The sequence below is a fragment of the Asterias amurensis genome, chromosome 1 (genome assembly GCF_032118995.1).
Source record: "Asterias amurensis chromosome 1, ASM3211899v1".
Lineage (NCBI taxonomy): Eukaryota > Metazoa > Echinodermata > Asteroidea > Forcipulatida > Asteriidae > Asterias > Asterias amurensis.
This window is the reverse complement of record NC_092648.1, coordinates 17,357,120-17,370,873: the sequence shown is the minus strand read 5'-3', so window position 1 is coordinate 17,370,873 and position 13,754 is coordinate 17,357,120. Positions and strand designations below refer to the sequence as shown.

At 36.4% G+C, this 13,754-nt stretch overlaps 1 protein-coding gene across 9 annotated transcripts in view; it reads right to left on the bottom strand.

Moving 5' to 3' along the window:
- Positions 1-13,754, bottom strand: part of LOC139948012 (1-phosphatidylinositol 4,5-bisphosphate phosphodiesterase beta-1-like) — a 110,675-nt gene that overhangs the window by 44,407 nt on the left and 52,514 nt on the right. For 8 of the 9 annotated variants that reach the window (XM_071945970.1, XM_071946008.1, XM_071945999.1 and 5 more), the window contains exons 11-15: positions 12,579-12,736; positions 12,272-12,351; positions 9,806-9,890; positions 8,874-8,976; positions 2,924-2,959 (exon numbers count right to left, since the gene is read on the bottom strand). In XM_071945970.1, the coding sequence (XP_071802071.1) occupies positions 2,924-2,959; positions 8,874-8,976; positions 9,806-9,890; positions 12,272-12,351; positions 12,579-12,736 (462 nt within the window). Of the gene's footprint in view, positions 1-2,923; positions 2,960-5,451; positions 5,602-8,873; positions 8,977-9,805; positions 9,891-12,271; positions 12,352-12,578; positions 12,737-13,754 lie in introns of all 9 variants that reach the window. The other variant, XM_071946044.1, reaches the window with a different exon arrangement.

Here is a 13,754-nt window from a genome sequence, read left to right as displayed (position 1 = left end):
TCAAAAATTATACAGGAGAGCTGTTATTATTTCGAAAAGTTGAAGTAGATGCAACTAAAAAATAGTTAACTTATGGTCAAAATACAGCTGTGGTCATACACTGGATACAACTCATTTGCCAACATTGTGTGGCACAAGAGTAAATTTATTTCACTGTAATGACAAATTTCAGGGACATTATGACCCCAATGGGGCCGTCCCAAATGTTTGTTTCATGCTCTCATCCTTTCCCCCAAAACTAGCTATATGAACATTAACACTACCATGGACATGCCCTTGTTAAGTTTCAATCACTGCTCTTACGTTGAATAAACATTCTTTTAAGCTGTTCAATTGTTCAGATTCTTACAGAATCGTTGGTTAAATAGGTTTGGAGGTTCAAATTTGCAGCATGAAACTTCACAAAGAAAAGCTCATTTAAAACAAAACTGCAAAACAATAAAACTCAGTGGAAAACAAAATGATGCACTGCTGTCAAAAAGGAATAGATAGTTTGTTAGTAATGCTTCATTCCAGCGGCACCTTGTGAAACAATTGTTCCACTCAAAGTATTTCCCCTGGCTTGGAATAGAAATAAATCAAGCAAATAAATAAATTAGAGATTGCAGGAAAATTTAGAGGGAGGTTCTGTGAGCTTCACTCCGGTACCTTTCCTTGACATTTTGTGACTTGAAGTAAATTCCCAATCCTCATCGCTGATGTCAGTAGATGAGTGAGATGTGATGGAGGTTGCACTCCAACGGCGCCCTCTACCTGTCAGATATGTTTAGTTTATTCGGTTGTACATTCAGTGATATCATAGAGAGTTCTTTCTCTGTGGTGATACCATGGGTTTCTTTCTCCATGCTTGTGCCATTCTTGATCACAATATTATTGGATGGGAGAAAAACAAAGATGTCAGCATCATGATAATGTACAGACCTGATGCTTCGTTTGTGTAAGGGCAAGGGGCACCAAGGCATTTTCCCCTTAGTAAAGGGCACCTCTATAAGAAAATTGAAAAATTCTAATAGAACATTTCATGGGGCCCCAAGGCAATCACCAGGGCCAACGAAAGCAATAAATGGCCCCTGTGAAGTATAATGCCTGTAAATTGGTACTTGAATGTACATGTATTGATATCATGAAGAGTGAAGTAAATAAATAAATACAATGTATAAAGAAAAGGATCAAAAGTATTTTTAAGTCAATTGTTTAGTTAAAGATTATGTCCTATTTTAAAGGCAGGGTATACTTTTGGTAGTTGTCAAAGACAAGTATCCTCACTAGGATTATCTCAACATGTGCATAAATTAAAACCTGAAAAATTCGAGCTCAATTGATCATCGAATTTGCAAGAAAATAATGAAAGAAAACACACCCTCGTTGCATAGAGTTGTGAGCTTTCAGATGCCTGAGAAAGGCTTCATGCCTGAAGTTGTTCTCAGATTAGTTTTTGTTGTTGACAAATTACTTTTTTCTCCAACACTACATTTCTTCAAAGGGAGTCATTTCTAACAATGTTTTAAAAGTTCTCCACTGCTCTTTACCAAGTAAGATTGATGGTGATTAACTAGACGAGTAAATACCCAAAGTATACCCTGCCTTAGTTTTAGAGAGAAGAATTCTTTAAAGGCAGTGGACACTATTGGTAGTTACTCAAAATAATTATTCGCATAAAACCTTACTTGGTGGCGAGTAATGGGGAGAGGTTGGTGGTATAAAACATTGTGAGAAACAGCTCCCTCTGAAGTGCCATAATTTCGAGAAAGAAGTGATTTTCCACGAGTTTGATTTCAAGACCTCAGGTTTAGAACTTGAGGTCTCGAAATCAACCATCTAAACGCACACAACTTCGTGTGACAAGGGTGTTTTGTTCTTTCATTATTATCTTGCAACTTTGATGACCGATTGAGCTCAAATTTTCACAGGTTACTTATTTTATGCATATGTTGAGATGCACCAACTGTGAAGGCTAGTCTTTGACAATTACCAATAGTGTCCACTGCCTTTAACTGTTTGAAAGAAAGGTTAATATTTTTACAACAGTGATTGAAGATTATTTAATGTGGTTATAGTGTGTAGTTTGTCTGATTTGTGTTTATAAAATACTTATAGTATAATAAGGCATTATAAACATTAAATATTTTGTTAATAGGGAATAGTTGTATACAAGCTAAGTGCAATATTCATTAAAACAATAAATTAAAGTAAACAAATAAAATTTGTAAAATCTGCAAAATAAAATGTACTCCAATTAATGCAACCGAAGCTGGCGTGAAAAATCCCGGATTAGTTGAGTATGTATTATCTTAAAATAGTTTGTTACTGGTCTTTGAATTGATCGAGTAATAAACCAAAAGGGAAACTGACTAGGTAAGTTTTACCGATTCGACTGGCTAGGCGAATCAACTTTGTCCCTACAAAACTCAGCTTTGACAGAACTTCAATATACGGGTTGGATAGCTCAGTTGTAATAGCACCAGCACATTAGTTATGAGGTCGCAGGTTCAAATCCTGCTTTAGCCAACTTTTTTTTGTTCAACCCATAATTCATAAAAAAATTTGCTCAGTCAGTTTCCTTTTACTTTTCCTGGTTTACTGCTTCATTCCAATCTCTTGAAAGCTCTGAAAGGGGTAACAACACTAATACTCAACAATCAATACATTTCAATAGCTAATGTATTTATGTTCATATTTGCCATAATGCAGCTGCTTCATAAAATGTGCATCAGCGGATCAACCCACCAGGGAAAGAAAGAGCAATTAGTTAGTACTGATATAAAAAAAAAAGGGCAAAATAATCATTGTTTGTATCATAAAGAGAGAGCAGTTTTAAGAATTAGGAGAAAGTTTGTTGGTTAGTTGACCTTGCAGACCCTGGCAATGCGTTTTTACAGCATCAATTATCCATGGCGGATGAATGATAAGAAGGGTGGTTTACCTTTACGATCGTTGTCTTTAGATTGTTTCCTCTGACCTGTAGGATAATGGTGGTGGTGGGTGGGGAGGGGTGTTGTTTCAAGAGAGTTGATTAGAATAGGTAAGATTGAACATTGCTTCTTCAATGTTGTTGGGGTTTTTTTCGTTGAAAAAACCTGACGGCAACCAATCCATCAGTAGACCTTGCATCATTATAAACTATAGAAATAATGTACCCTTCAAATTTTACAAAAGAGTTTCAATACAGCTAAAGAGAGAAAAGAAAGTCAACTTAATTCACAACCATTGTTGGCTTATACATGTATCCTGGTCGAGTGTCACATGTTCTTTGACAGTAATCACTACATTATTATTAAAAGCACCAGCCTGAAGTTTCATCTAGATATGACAAAGAATAATCTACAAAGTCCCTGGTTGAATTTTTTGCTGTGTGAAACAACAACAAAATCACATGAAAACGCACCCTGTTATGTTAAGAAAAACAATATTTTGATGATGATTGCCAATTTGGTTGGAAATGCCCCAATCAAAGAAATGATTAATTTTATCGACTTCACAAAAACAAAATCCATGATGATCACGTTCAGAAAAGAAACAGTGTGAATACTTGAAGCAGGCCTCATCCTCCATCATTGATGTTCCTGCAAACAATCAAGGAACTGCGGACAATTTTAACAATGCCAGATTCCACAGCTTCTTAAAGACATCAGTATTTGAGATAAAAACTTTACAAGATGGTCATGGGCATGTGGGGACTCTTTGCACTGATAAAAAGTACAAGTTTCAAAGGTCTTTTTTGCTTTCTCTGGTCATTGTTGCTCCTCTTCTTGCCGTGCCCAAAATCCCTTCTCAGTTTTCCCCAAAATTTAGAGAGGGCAGATGGTGCATGACCCAAGATACAAACAAGGATAAAATGATTGTTAACTATTTCGTTAAAAAGTCCATGTGAATTTGCATATTTCATTCCTGTAATGTTACTTAAATAAACAGAAATGGCCTCTATACACGTCTGCCTCATGAAGTCAATTATGCTCCAAATGGATTCCAAAGGATCATGGACTTGAACTGAATTAAATTAAAGTGGAAACATTTAAGGATGTTGAAGGGAAATGGGACATGGGGGAGGGGGTGTTGATACTGAGTCTGGCTGACTATGTTTGTCAATTACGCGATGATTGATGGGTACATTTATAAAGTTAGTATTGAATGATATCTGAGTTAATTATTGAAGTGGGCATGTGTAAACCTGCCTTGCTTTCGCTTCCACAAGGTTGGATTAAATGGCAATAACATTTCTTTGGTTGATGGTTTTCATTGTGGATTGATTGAAATGTCAATGGACAACATAATAATGTTAGCAATTTTACTGATTGTATACTCTGCATTTTAGATGAAAAATTTCAACTGAGGTATGGTGTATCTTAATCAAAATGTTGATAATGTTTAAAGGTACTGAACACCTTGACACCATCCAACTGTGTTTCTATCATCCAACTCATCATTTTGTGATTCTGAAAATGTCTTCGTTGTCATGAAGATGGCAGCCGATGATGCATGTGGTAACAAGATGTAATCAACTATTTCTTGTTCTTTGAAAAGGTTTCAGTGTTTAAGGCTGTGCACATGAGATAGTTGTTTTGTTATGTACGATTTCTTGAATTGTGGATATTGGAATTATATTACAGCATGGGTGTGGGGCCTTGACTTTGGACTGAGCTGCGCTGAACGTTAATGATTAGGGCTCTGCTTTGGTCAACAACACAGTCATTGATGTTTGTTTGTATTCTCCTTTGTTCAATATACATTTCATGACACGCCTGGAAATGTTTGCGTGTTGCAATCTGGGCCCAATTTTAAAAAGCCGTTGAGCAGAAAATATTGCTTAGCAAATTTCTTTGTCAAGCAAATACTTAGCCGGACACCAGTTGCCACAATGTAAAATTTATGGATTTTTGGCTGGTAACCAGTTTCTCTTAAGCGAAATTGTTCTGTGCTGAGCAAGTTTGTATGCTTACAGGCTTTATGAAATTGAGCCCAGCTCAAACTGTGTACATCCAGCTTTTTAAGCTCTGTTGGTGTATTTTTCCACGATAGCAGAATTTGATAATTGCTTTGTTTTCAAAATTGACCTGACTTTCGTATAAATGCATTTCAAGTAAATGTTTTGGAAAGAATATCACGTCAGATTTTTGTGTCAGCCACTTTTATTTTCAAATTATAGCCAAAAACTATCATTGCCTTATTATTCAGGCAGTTTACCGTTAGTTTTTATTCTCTTGTTGTTGCAGAGAAAGTGTCTCTGAACCCCATATTCGGTCAACAACATCGTCGTTTATGATGTTTGTCTTGTCCTTTGTTCAATATACACTTCATGACACGCCTAAAGTCTGTGGAAATGTTTGCAGGTTACAATCTGCTCATACTGTACATCCAGCTTTTTAAGCTATGTACATTGGTGATTTTAAAGCTGACATGAAATATGGTCTATGATTGACTGTAATTTTGCAAGATTCATTTAGCTTTTCTCACACTTCTCGAAGGCTGCATGTTCCAAGGCCATTTGCGAGGAGACTTCACTCTGAACACGGCGTACGACACCTCGTACGAGTTCCTCGTCACGTGCTTTGCCGGGAGCTAGGTTGCTTAGGCTGCGTCGTGTACGAAAGGATAATCCTCGAACTGTGCCATTTATTTACGGTATTTGAAGAAGAGAAAACAATGTTTCACAAACGGAATGTGTTAAATCTGATATGATTCAGTTAGAATGATGTAGGTTAATTCTGATTTGTTGTTGGCGCCATGCCACAAGGTAAAGTGCAACAGATATTTTGTGAGCTGTTTTTGAGAAAGATGATTTTTTTTAAATTGCGTCTTTGAACTTACTAGGTAGTCAAGTAACCAATATCATTATTTTATTTCAGGAAGGGAGTTTTTTCAATCCGATTTTGATCTAATTGTTTCAGAGGGAGCTCAATTCATTTTGACAGTGTTTTTAATGACCGCATATTTCCTTAGGAAAGAAAACATTCTTACTCCATCTCCAAGCTGTCAAAACAAGGTAATGTGTCTCAAAATACTTCCAAATATTTCCCTGAAGCTTAAACTTGCAGGCAAAGTTTCAAAAAGGACGAAAGCAGTTTTGAGGTAATTAGCTGAAACTGTTTCTGCTTAAGAAGCTAAGCAGAAAACATTGCCTAAAAATCCTTGTTAAGCAATAATGAGCATAATACCAGTCACAAATTGTACATGGCGACATGGTATTTTGGCTGGTAACCTTAATATTATAGTTAGGATTATTTTGTAGTGCTTAGCTACTTTTTGTGCTTAAGCAGCTGTATAAAATTGAACTGAGAGGTCACACCTTTTCCACAAAACATGGTCAGTGATCTTCTGTGTTGATATTGAATTAAATGACTTCATGGGAATCTTATTTACATTCCTTGTAACGGAAAACATGACCAAGGGTTTATATGAGTCAGTAGTTATTGAAAGAGGTGCCAGCATTAAAATGCTATCTTTAAAGGCAGTGGACACTTTTAGTAATTGCCAAAGACCAGTCTTCTCACTTGATGTATCTCAACATATGCATAAAATAACAAACCTGTGAAAATTTGAGCTCAATCGGTCGTCGAAGTTGCTAGATAATAATGATGAAAGAAGAAAAACCTTGACACACCAAGTTGTGTGCTTCCAGATGCTTGATTTTGAGACCTTAAATTACTTCTTTCTCGAAAACTACATTACTTCAGAGGAAGCCGTTTCTCACAATGTTTTATACCATCAACCTCTCCCCATTAATCGTTACCAAGAAAGGTTTTATGCTAATAATTATTTTGAGTAATTACCAATAGTGTCCACTGCCTTTAAAGAGGTTAAATAAAAATTAAAAATGCTAACGAAGAAGACAAGGATACATGTGTTTGAGAAATACAAACAGCCAAGTTACAATAAAATTGAATATATTAAGATTTGAGGGTGGCCTACAAATAGTTACATATGTAAATACATGTCATGGTTTTATCGACAGAGTGTTGGACAGCCAAATAATGGAACACAGAAGGAACAATGCTGTCCAACTATTGGGAACCTTGTCCTTCATTGTTGCATGTTCTTAGTCTACAGAGGAAATAGTCTCCAAATTGATGGCAACACATTGATGCTTGTATCTACAATCTGTGAGCATTCCCAACTGTCCCTATGTGACTGTACTTTTATGCACTGATAAGAATTTTCAACTTGCTGATCACCAGCTATCAAAGCAAATTTGATATTGACGGATACAAATTATTCCTCCAAGCTCTCAACCGCATTCAAAAAAAAGGTACAGTGATCCATACAGATTTCCTTCCTCTGTGTGTGGCCTGACAGAAAATCAAGTTTACGCTTTGGGTTGCACAATTTGTACCTCCTTCTTGTACAAAAACCCAATGTCAAAGAAATCCAAATGGGCTTTAAAAAAAGGTTAATTTTGATGAACTTATTCAAATCGGTTAAATAGGTATGTACCTGTCATTTTTAATGTAAAAAAATATAATCAACACTAAGACACAAGAGCCAGGTTCGATTTAGATTACTGCACTCAGTAGGTGTCTGCTGATGTAAATTATGTAAATCAATCTGTTTGTATAGCGTATTATAATATTAAAAAGAAAGATCATTAGTCATTAATAAAATAGTAAATAAAAACCATTACATCTCTTCAACAATGCACAACATAGGACACTACTTCTTTTTTAATGGATGCAAGAAATTATAATACAATGACAGGGCTTTAAAATAGATAACAAGGTCGTGGCTAGAAGAATGGACTTTACCCCCCAGCAGAATGTATGGTTTTAGAAAGTGTAAATTGTATTAGTACACAAATTGTAAATGGCAGCACGGAGGCATGCATCATTGCTTTGTGTGTATCCAGACAGTCTTAAATTGTTACCGGTTTGTACATTGCATACGCGGTACAGTGTCAGTCAAATCAAATAGTTATTCTATGCAATTCAAGAACGCTGAACAAACCACGGTAAAATGAGTAGGTTTGCTTAGTAGGAATCCTTGGTTTGCAGTCAAAGTCAACAATTAAAACAATGGTGTCAAAAATATGCATAATTAAAGGTAAATTTAAAATATGATAAAGCGTAAACAAAAATGAAACATTTTCTCCTGGTATTGAGGCAGCTGATACAAATGACAATACAAATGCATTTCTTGAGGAAGAGTGTTACGTATACTACAGATTTGAAAGACCGTGCTGATAAAAAGGTCCAAAACTAGGATCCAAATGTTAGGAGGTACATAGAAATGATGGCGCTTCTACATTTGTAAAACCCAATGGAGACTTCAAGGAGCTCCTGGGAACAGTAGTAGTAGATCAAAGAGCAGGATTTCTTCACATCCAAAGAAAATAACAGCATACTTTTCGTTTTCCCCGCCTTGAAATAAAACAGTTTGACTTTTTTCCATCCCTAATTAAACAAAGTTCAACACATGAATGGAGAAAAGAAACACCAAGAAAAATACACACAGAAAGAAAAAAAAATCTCTTCAAACAAGCAATTGAAATAACCTAATTATATTTTCAAAGAAGCACCACACAGGAAAATCTATCATACATTTGCGCATATGAGTGACACATGTGTATCAGGAACACAAGACCATTTCCTTGATGCATGCTGAAGCAATTAAACGCTATCGCTTTCCAAAGACAATCAACCCTGGGCAAAACCAACATTCAGTTCTACAAGTATGTCAGCCACTTACCTCAGGAAACTAAACATCCAAGACAGAAATATTCTACTGTAATTAGAGTCATGTTTAGTTAGCTTGTCTTGAAAACTGGGGAGAAAATTTAAGCCTTCAAAAGAGAGCTGAAAGGTTTGGAGAGATGATAGCAACTGAATATTTCCTGTCAAAACAGCTTACGGTTCATAAGTAGAATTCCAAGATGATTTTATTACCTGATCGTTTCTTTCCTCCTTCGACAACTTTCCTCTTCTTGTTTTTAACCAGGATCTTGCCCCGTAAATTGTCAGGACTTGGGAGAACGGCGCCCATGTCAAGCTGAAAAAGACGGAAAGTAATAATAATAGTAGTAGTGAAAACTTATAACGCTCCAAGTCTGTCAAACTTGACACTCCTAGTGTGATTTTAGGCCAAAAGTAGTCTGAACTAAAAACATCAACCAAATAAGTAAGGAACTACAGAAGAGGTGGGTTTTTAATTGAATTTTGAACATGAGATTTCTTTTCTGAGTTCAGCAGGGAGTCTGAGTGTTCCAGAGTGAAGTAATGACAGAATAGAAAATGCTCAACTCTTGAGTTGAAAACCCCTTCTCAACCCAGTATTCTGAAGTTCTGATATATTTTTTACATTATATTCTGTCTGATATGGGTGTCGTTTATGAAAGTAAATTACAATAATTTAAAAAGCTGGAGATTATGGTGCTTCCTCTATGTTTTTGAGAGTATGTCTAAAAATATATTCTCCCTTTTTATTTTTTTTTTTTACATAACTTATGCTTATCTTGAAACATACATTCACCTTTAATGCCAACCTCTTCAATACCATGCAGTTTATCAAAATCACATTGAGAATAAACAATTTCTATAGCAAATTTCTATGGCAAAATTAAACAACCATTTGTTTTCTGTGAACAAGAACCCAACAAATACAGCTGATATCTCAAGCTGCTTTAATAAGCTACAGGCTTGGCTCACATCATAAAGCAGCTCAATGAAATAATAAACCGCTAAGTTGACAATTTTCACATATTTGAAAACCCTATATGCAAGTGCTCCTATAGTGTGTTGTTTTAACATGTTCATAGAGGCGGATGGGCGGAGGGGGCAGGAGGGCAAAGGGGCAAGGAGGGAGGGGGGAGTATGCTTACCGGGAATCCATCAACTGTGTCAATCAGCAGTGCATCACCAAGGATTGTCCGGCAGTAGTTGGCCATCTTAGCCTGTTGCTTGGGACTGGATGAAATTAGACATCACCATTTCAACATTACAATTTATGTAAAAACCAACCGTTAATTGTGATTTTAAAACCCACACTACGAGTATACATGCCATTGTAAAAGATTGAACAAGTTGCACTTTTTCCAAATTTTAACAGAGTATGGTTCTTTTCCTTATACTATTTAAGCAGCAGTAAACAGGCATGCAACTGCCCGTTGAAAAAAACAAGAGGAAAATTTTCAAAGGCACTAATGCAAGTGCAGAGCGAGGCAGCCGAAACGCCACGGGACATGATACCCACAATGGTACCCTAGAAAATGTTGAGGTTCATTATGCTCTTAGGTGCATTGTTAGCATGTACTAGGCTTATTTTACATGATTGTAGCTGTACACTGTTAATGCCAGGCATATATATATATATTTTTTTTTTTCACGTTTAAAAAAAAAAAAAAACGCAGAATTCCGCGGAAACGCGGAAGAGTTGCATGCCTGAGTAAAGAACGTGCTGAATGAACTCAACAAACTTAGAAATTCAGCAAATTTGTTCACAGATCCAGAAAACATTTCAACATTTATGAACTAAGTTTTGCAGTCAATAACAGCTTTTAATCGTTTCCCACGCACTTAATTGCTTTTCTAACGGGTTCTGATACGCTAGGAGTAAAACCTCATTCTAAAATAACTTTGACATTTTGTGAGATATTCTGTTCGACTTGTTTGTCTCTGTGACAGACTCCTTCGGTATTCAGACCAAAATAATCTTTGATACGTTCAGAGAATCTTGACATATCACTTTCCATCCTTTAAATGAAAACACATCAGCTGGCCTCCTTCATTATTCATAATAATAATTGTAACAGGTTAACAACAACGGATATTCTCCCCCCAAAACAATCTATTTTTTTGTAACAACGTCTATGCACAGCAATTGATGTCATGATCTTTATCAGAAAGACAAACCCTTGAGCAATCCTAACGGAAACAGACGCTCCCTAAAGTCACAATTAATGATCTCAAAAATATCAACATCTTATTATTTATAATAGCCATGACAACATAAATTCCTAAAAGGGTTGTGTTTGCACACTTCAATCAAAACAACTAGTTAATGGAAGGGTACACCTTTGGTAATTGGTCAAACAATTAATGACCATAAAAATTACTTGGTAAAGAGCACTGAAGAGCTTGTTGACTTAATCAAACATTGTTCCAAACCACACCCTTTTAGGTAATGTAGTTTCAGAGAAAGAGGTCAAGAGCTGCTTCAGGCCTGAAGCCTTTCCTAGGCATCTGAAAGCACACAATTCTATTCAACAAGGGTGTGTTTTTTTCTGTCACTATTTTCTTGCAACTTTGATGACCAATTGAGCTCAAATTTTCACAGGTTTGTTATTTGATGCAATATGTTGGGATACACCAAGTGAAGATACTGGTCCTTGACAATTACAAAAAGTATACCCTGTTTTTATTTGAGATTTCTCTTCAACCTTTCCCCAAGCAGAGTAAGCACCTTGTCTAATTGATGCACAGATGTTAAAATATAGAATTCAAAACTACCTCTAGCTATCGGGCAATCTCGGTGGTCGAGTTGGTGAGACATCTACTCTAGAATGGCAAAGGTTGTGGGTTTTAATCCTATCTTAGTTACAGGCCTGTGCATTTTTTTGAAAGGACTACAGGAAAGTATTGAGAATACAAAGCTTGACACACATCAGTGTATGCATGGGTAAACCAAATAATGCAATTTTTAAAGTTTATTTTAAAAACTTTGTCATCAACAAATTTGCCCAGGGCTGGCTAACAACTGCAATCAATAAACCATAACAGACTTTGACTTGACGACCATCTGAGAAAACTGGCCAAGTCGTCACACTAATGTCATATTCAAAACCACCATAACTCATACAAAGCAATTTTTTTCAAATACGCAGTATTCCGGCAAACCTAGGCCGGATCCGAATTGGCGGCTACGGCCACGGCTACGGCCGGATCGCCGCGTCATCATGCATTGAAGTATAGGACGCCCTTAGCAACACCCCTGGCAACGGTCGTAGCCGCATCCGTAGCCACCAATTCGGACACGGCCTTAACTAGATCAGAACATCAATACAAAGAAATGTATCCAGAGTAAACTTTGAAGGGTTCCATCCTTCAGAATGTAAGATGGAGACCAAAAGAATGGAGCAATCTTCCAAATCACATCAAGGATGCTCAGACTATTCATATTTTCAAGAAACTGCTCAAATAGTATCTTTTTCAGCAAGTGTATTGTAATTAGTTTCATGTAACTGTCTTGAGCTTTTTTTTTTACACGCATTATAAATGTCTTCTGATTGATCGATCGATTGATTGGTTTAATGATTGATTGTTTGTTTGACTGACTTGGTTTCACTTACCCACAGTGATTCTCAAATGACAAAATCACAGGGAAATCTGTCGTCTTGAAGGCAGTCTCTTTTATGGCCTCAATCACCTCCTGTAAAACCAAAAAACCAAAGAAGTTTAAATCAAATTGACTGTTTACAACTGTCACTGTTATTATTATGAAACACCAATGACGTTTTATTCATATGAGGACTATACAAAAATCAATGTTTGTTGAATTGAATTGAATTGAAAGCCGGCATGACTTTTTCCAAAATCATAATTGTCTACATTTCCAATCAATCATCATAACGGACATCGGTTTTTTTCATTTCTGACCTTGAATGAGACTTCAGTGCACATGGTGTATCCGTGTGTAATAATGGGTTCTTCTTCTGCCGTCTTGCCGTCCCAACAATCCAACTCTACACAGCGGCAACCACAGAGCAGGGCCTGGCGGTACATCTCAACCGAAGATTTTCCTGTCAACTGATGCCCTGCAACAGAAAAAGGAAATTATTTTTTAAATATCTACTGACATAAATCAAGAGAAGACCTTTTTTTTTGTTGATCTAAATTGAATAGACTACAAAGCAGATCCTCAAGGCCAATCACATGGGAAACTATTCAGCACAAAACCCCTTCAGAATGTGTTGGCAATCACATGGGAAACTATTCAGCACTAAACCCCTTCAGAATGTGTTGGCACAGAGACTTCCTTGATGAATCTCACACAATACAACTAAGGTACACTTAATATATGCCTTCCAAATTGATTACATTTTATATTTTTCTATCCTAATCCCTGGACTAACCAGGGCCCAATTTCATAACGCTGCTAATCGTGAGCAAAGAATCTGTGCTTGTAGAAGCAGGGAATTCTATGCTTACGTCAAGCATATTTCATGGGTTAGCGGAGAATTTTGGCTTGTACTCCACACTACAAGGAATTCTACGCTAACACAGAAAGCACAGAAATTGCCATGCAAGAGAATGGTGATCATAGCACAGAATTTGCGGTTAGCAGATGCATGAAAATGGGTCTTGGGGTGGATTTCACACAAAAAAATATGACTAGTCTTACTTTAAGTTAGGATGAGTTACTTGCCTAAATTTAGGACTAGCCTTAAAGGCAGTGGACACTATTGGTAATTACTCAAAATAATTGTAAGCATAAAACCTTTCTTGGAACTGAGCAATGGGGAGAGATTGATAGTATAAAACATTGTGAGAAACGACTCCCTCTGAAGTAATGTAGTTTTTGAAAAAGAAGTAATGTAGTTTTTGAAAAAGAAGTAATTTTCCACAAATTAGATTAGTGAGACCTCAGATTTAGAATTAAGGTCTCGAAATCAAAGCACACAACTTCGTATGATAAGGGTGTTCTTTTCTGTCAATGTCATTTTGCAAATTCGACAACCGATTGAGCTCAAATTTTCACAGGTTTGTTATTTAATTTGTATGCTGAGAAACACCAACTGTGATGACTAGTCTTTGACAATTACCATCAGTGTT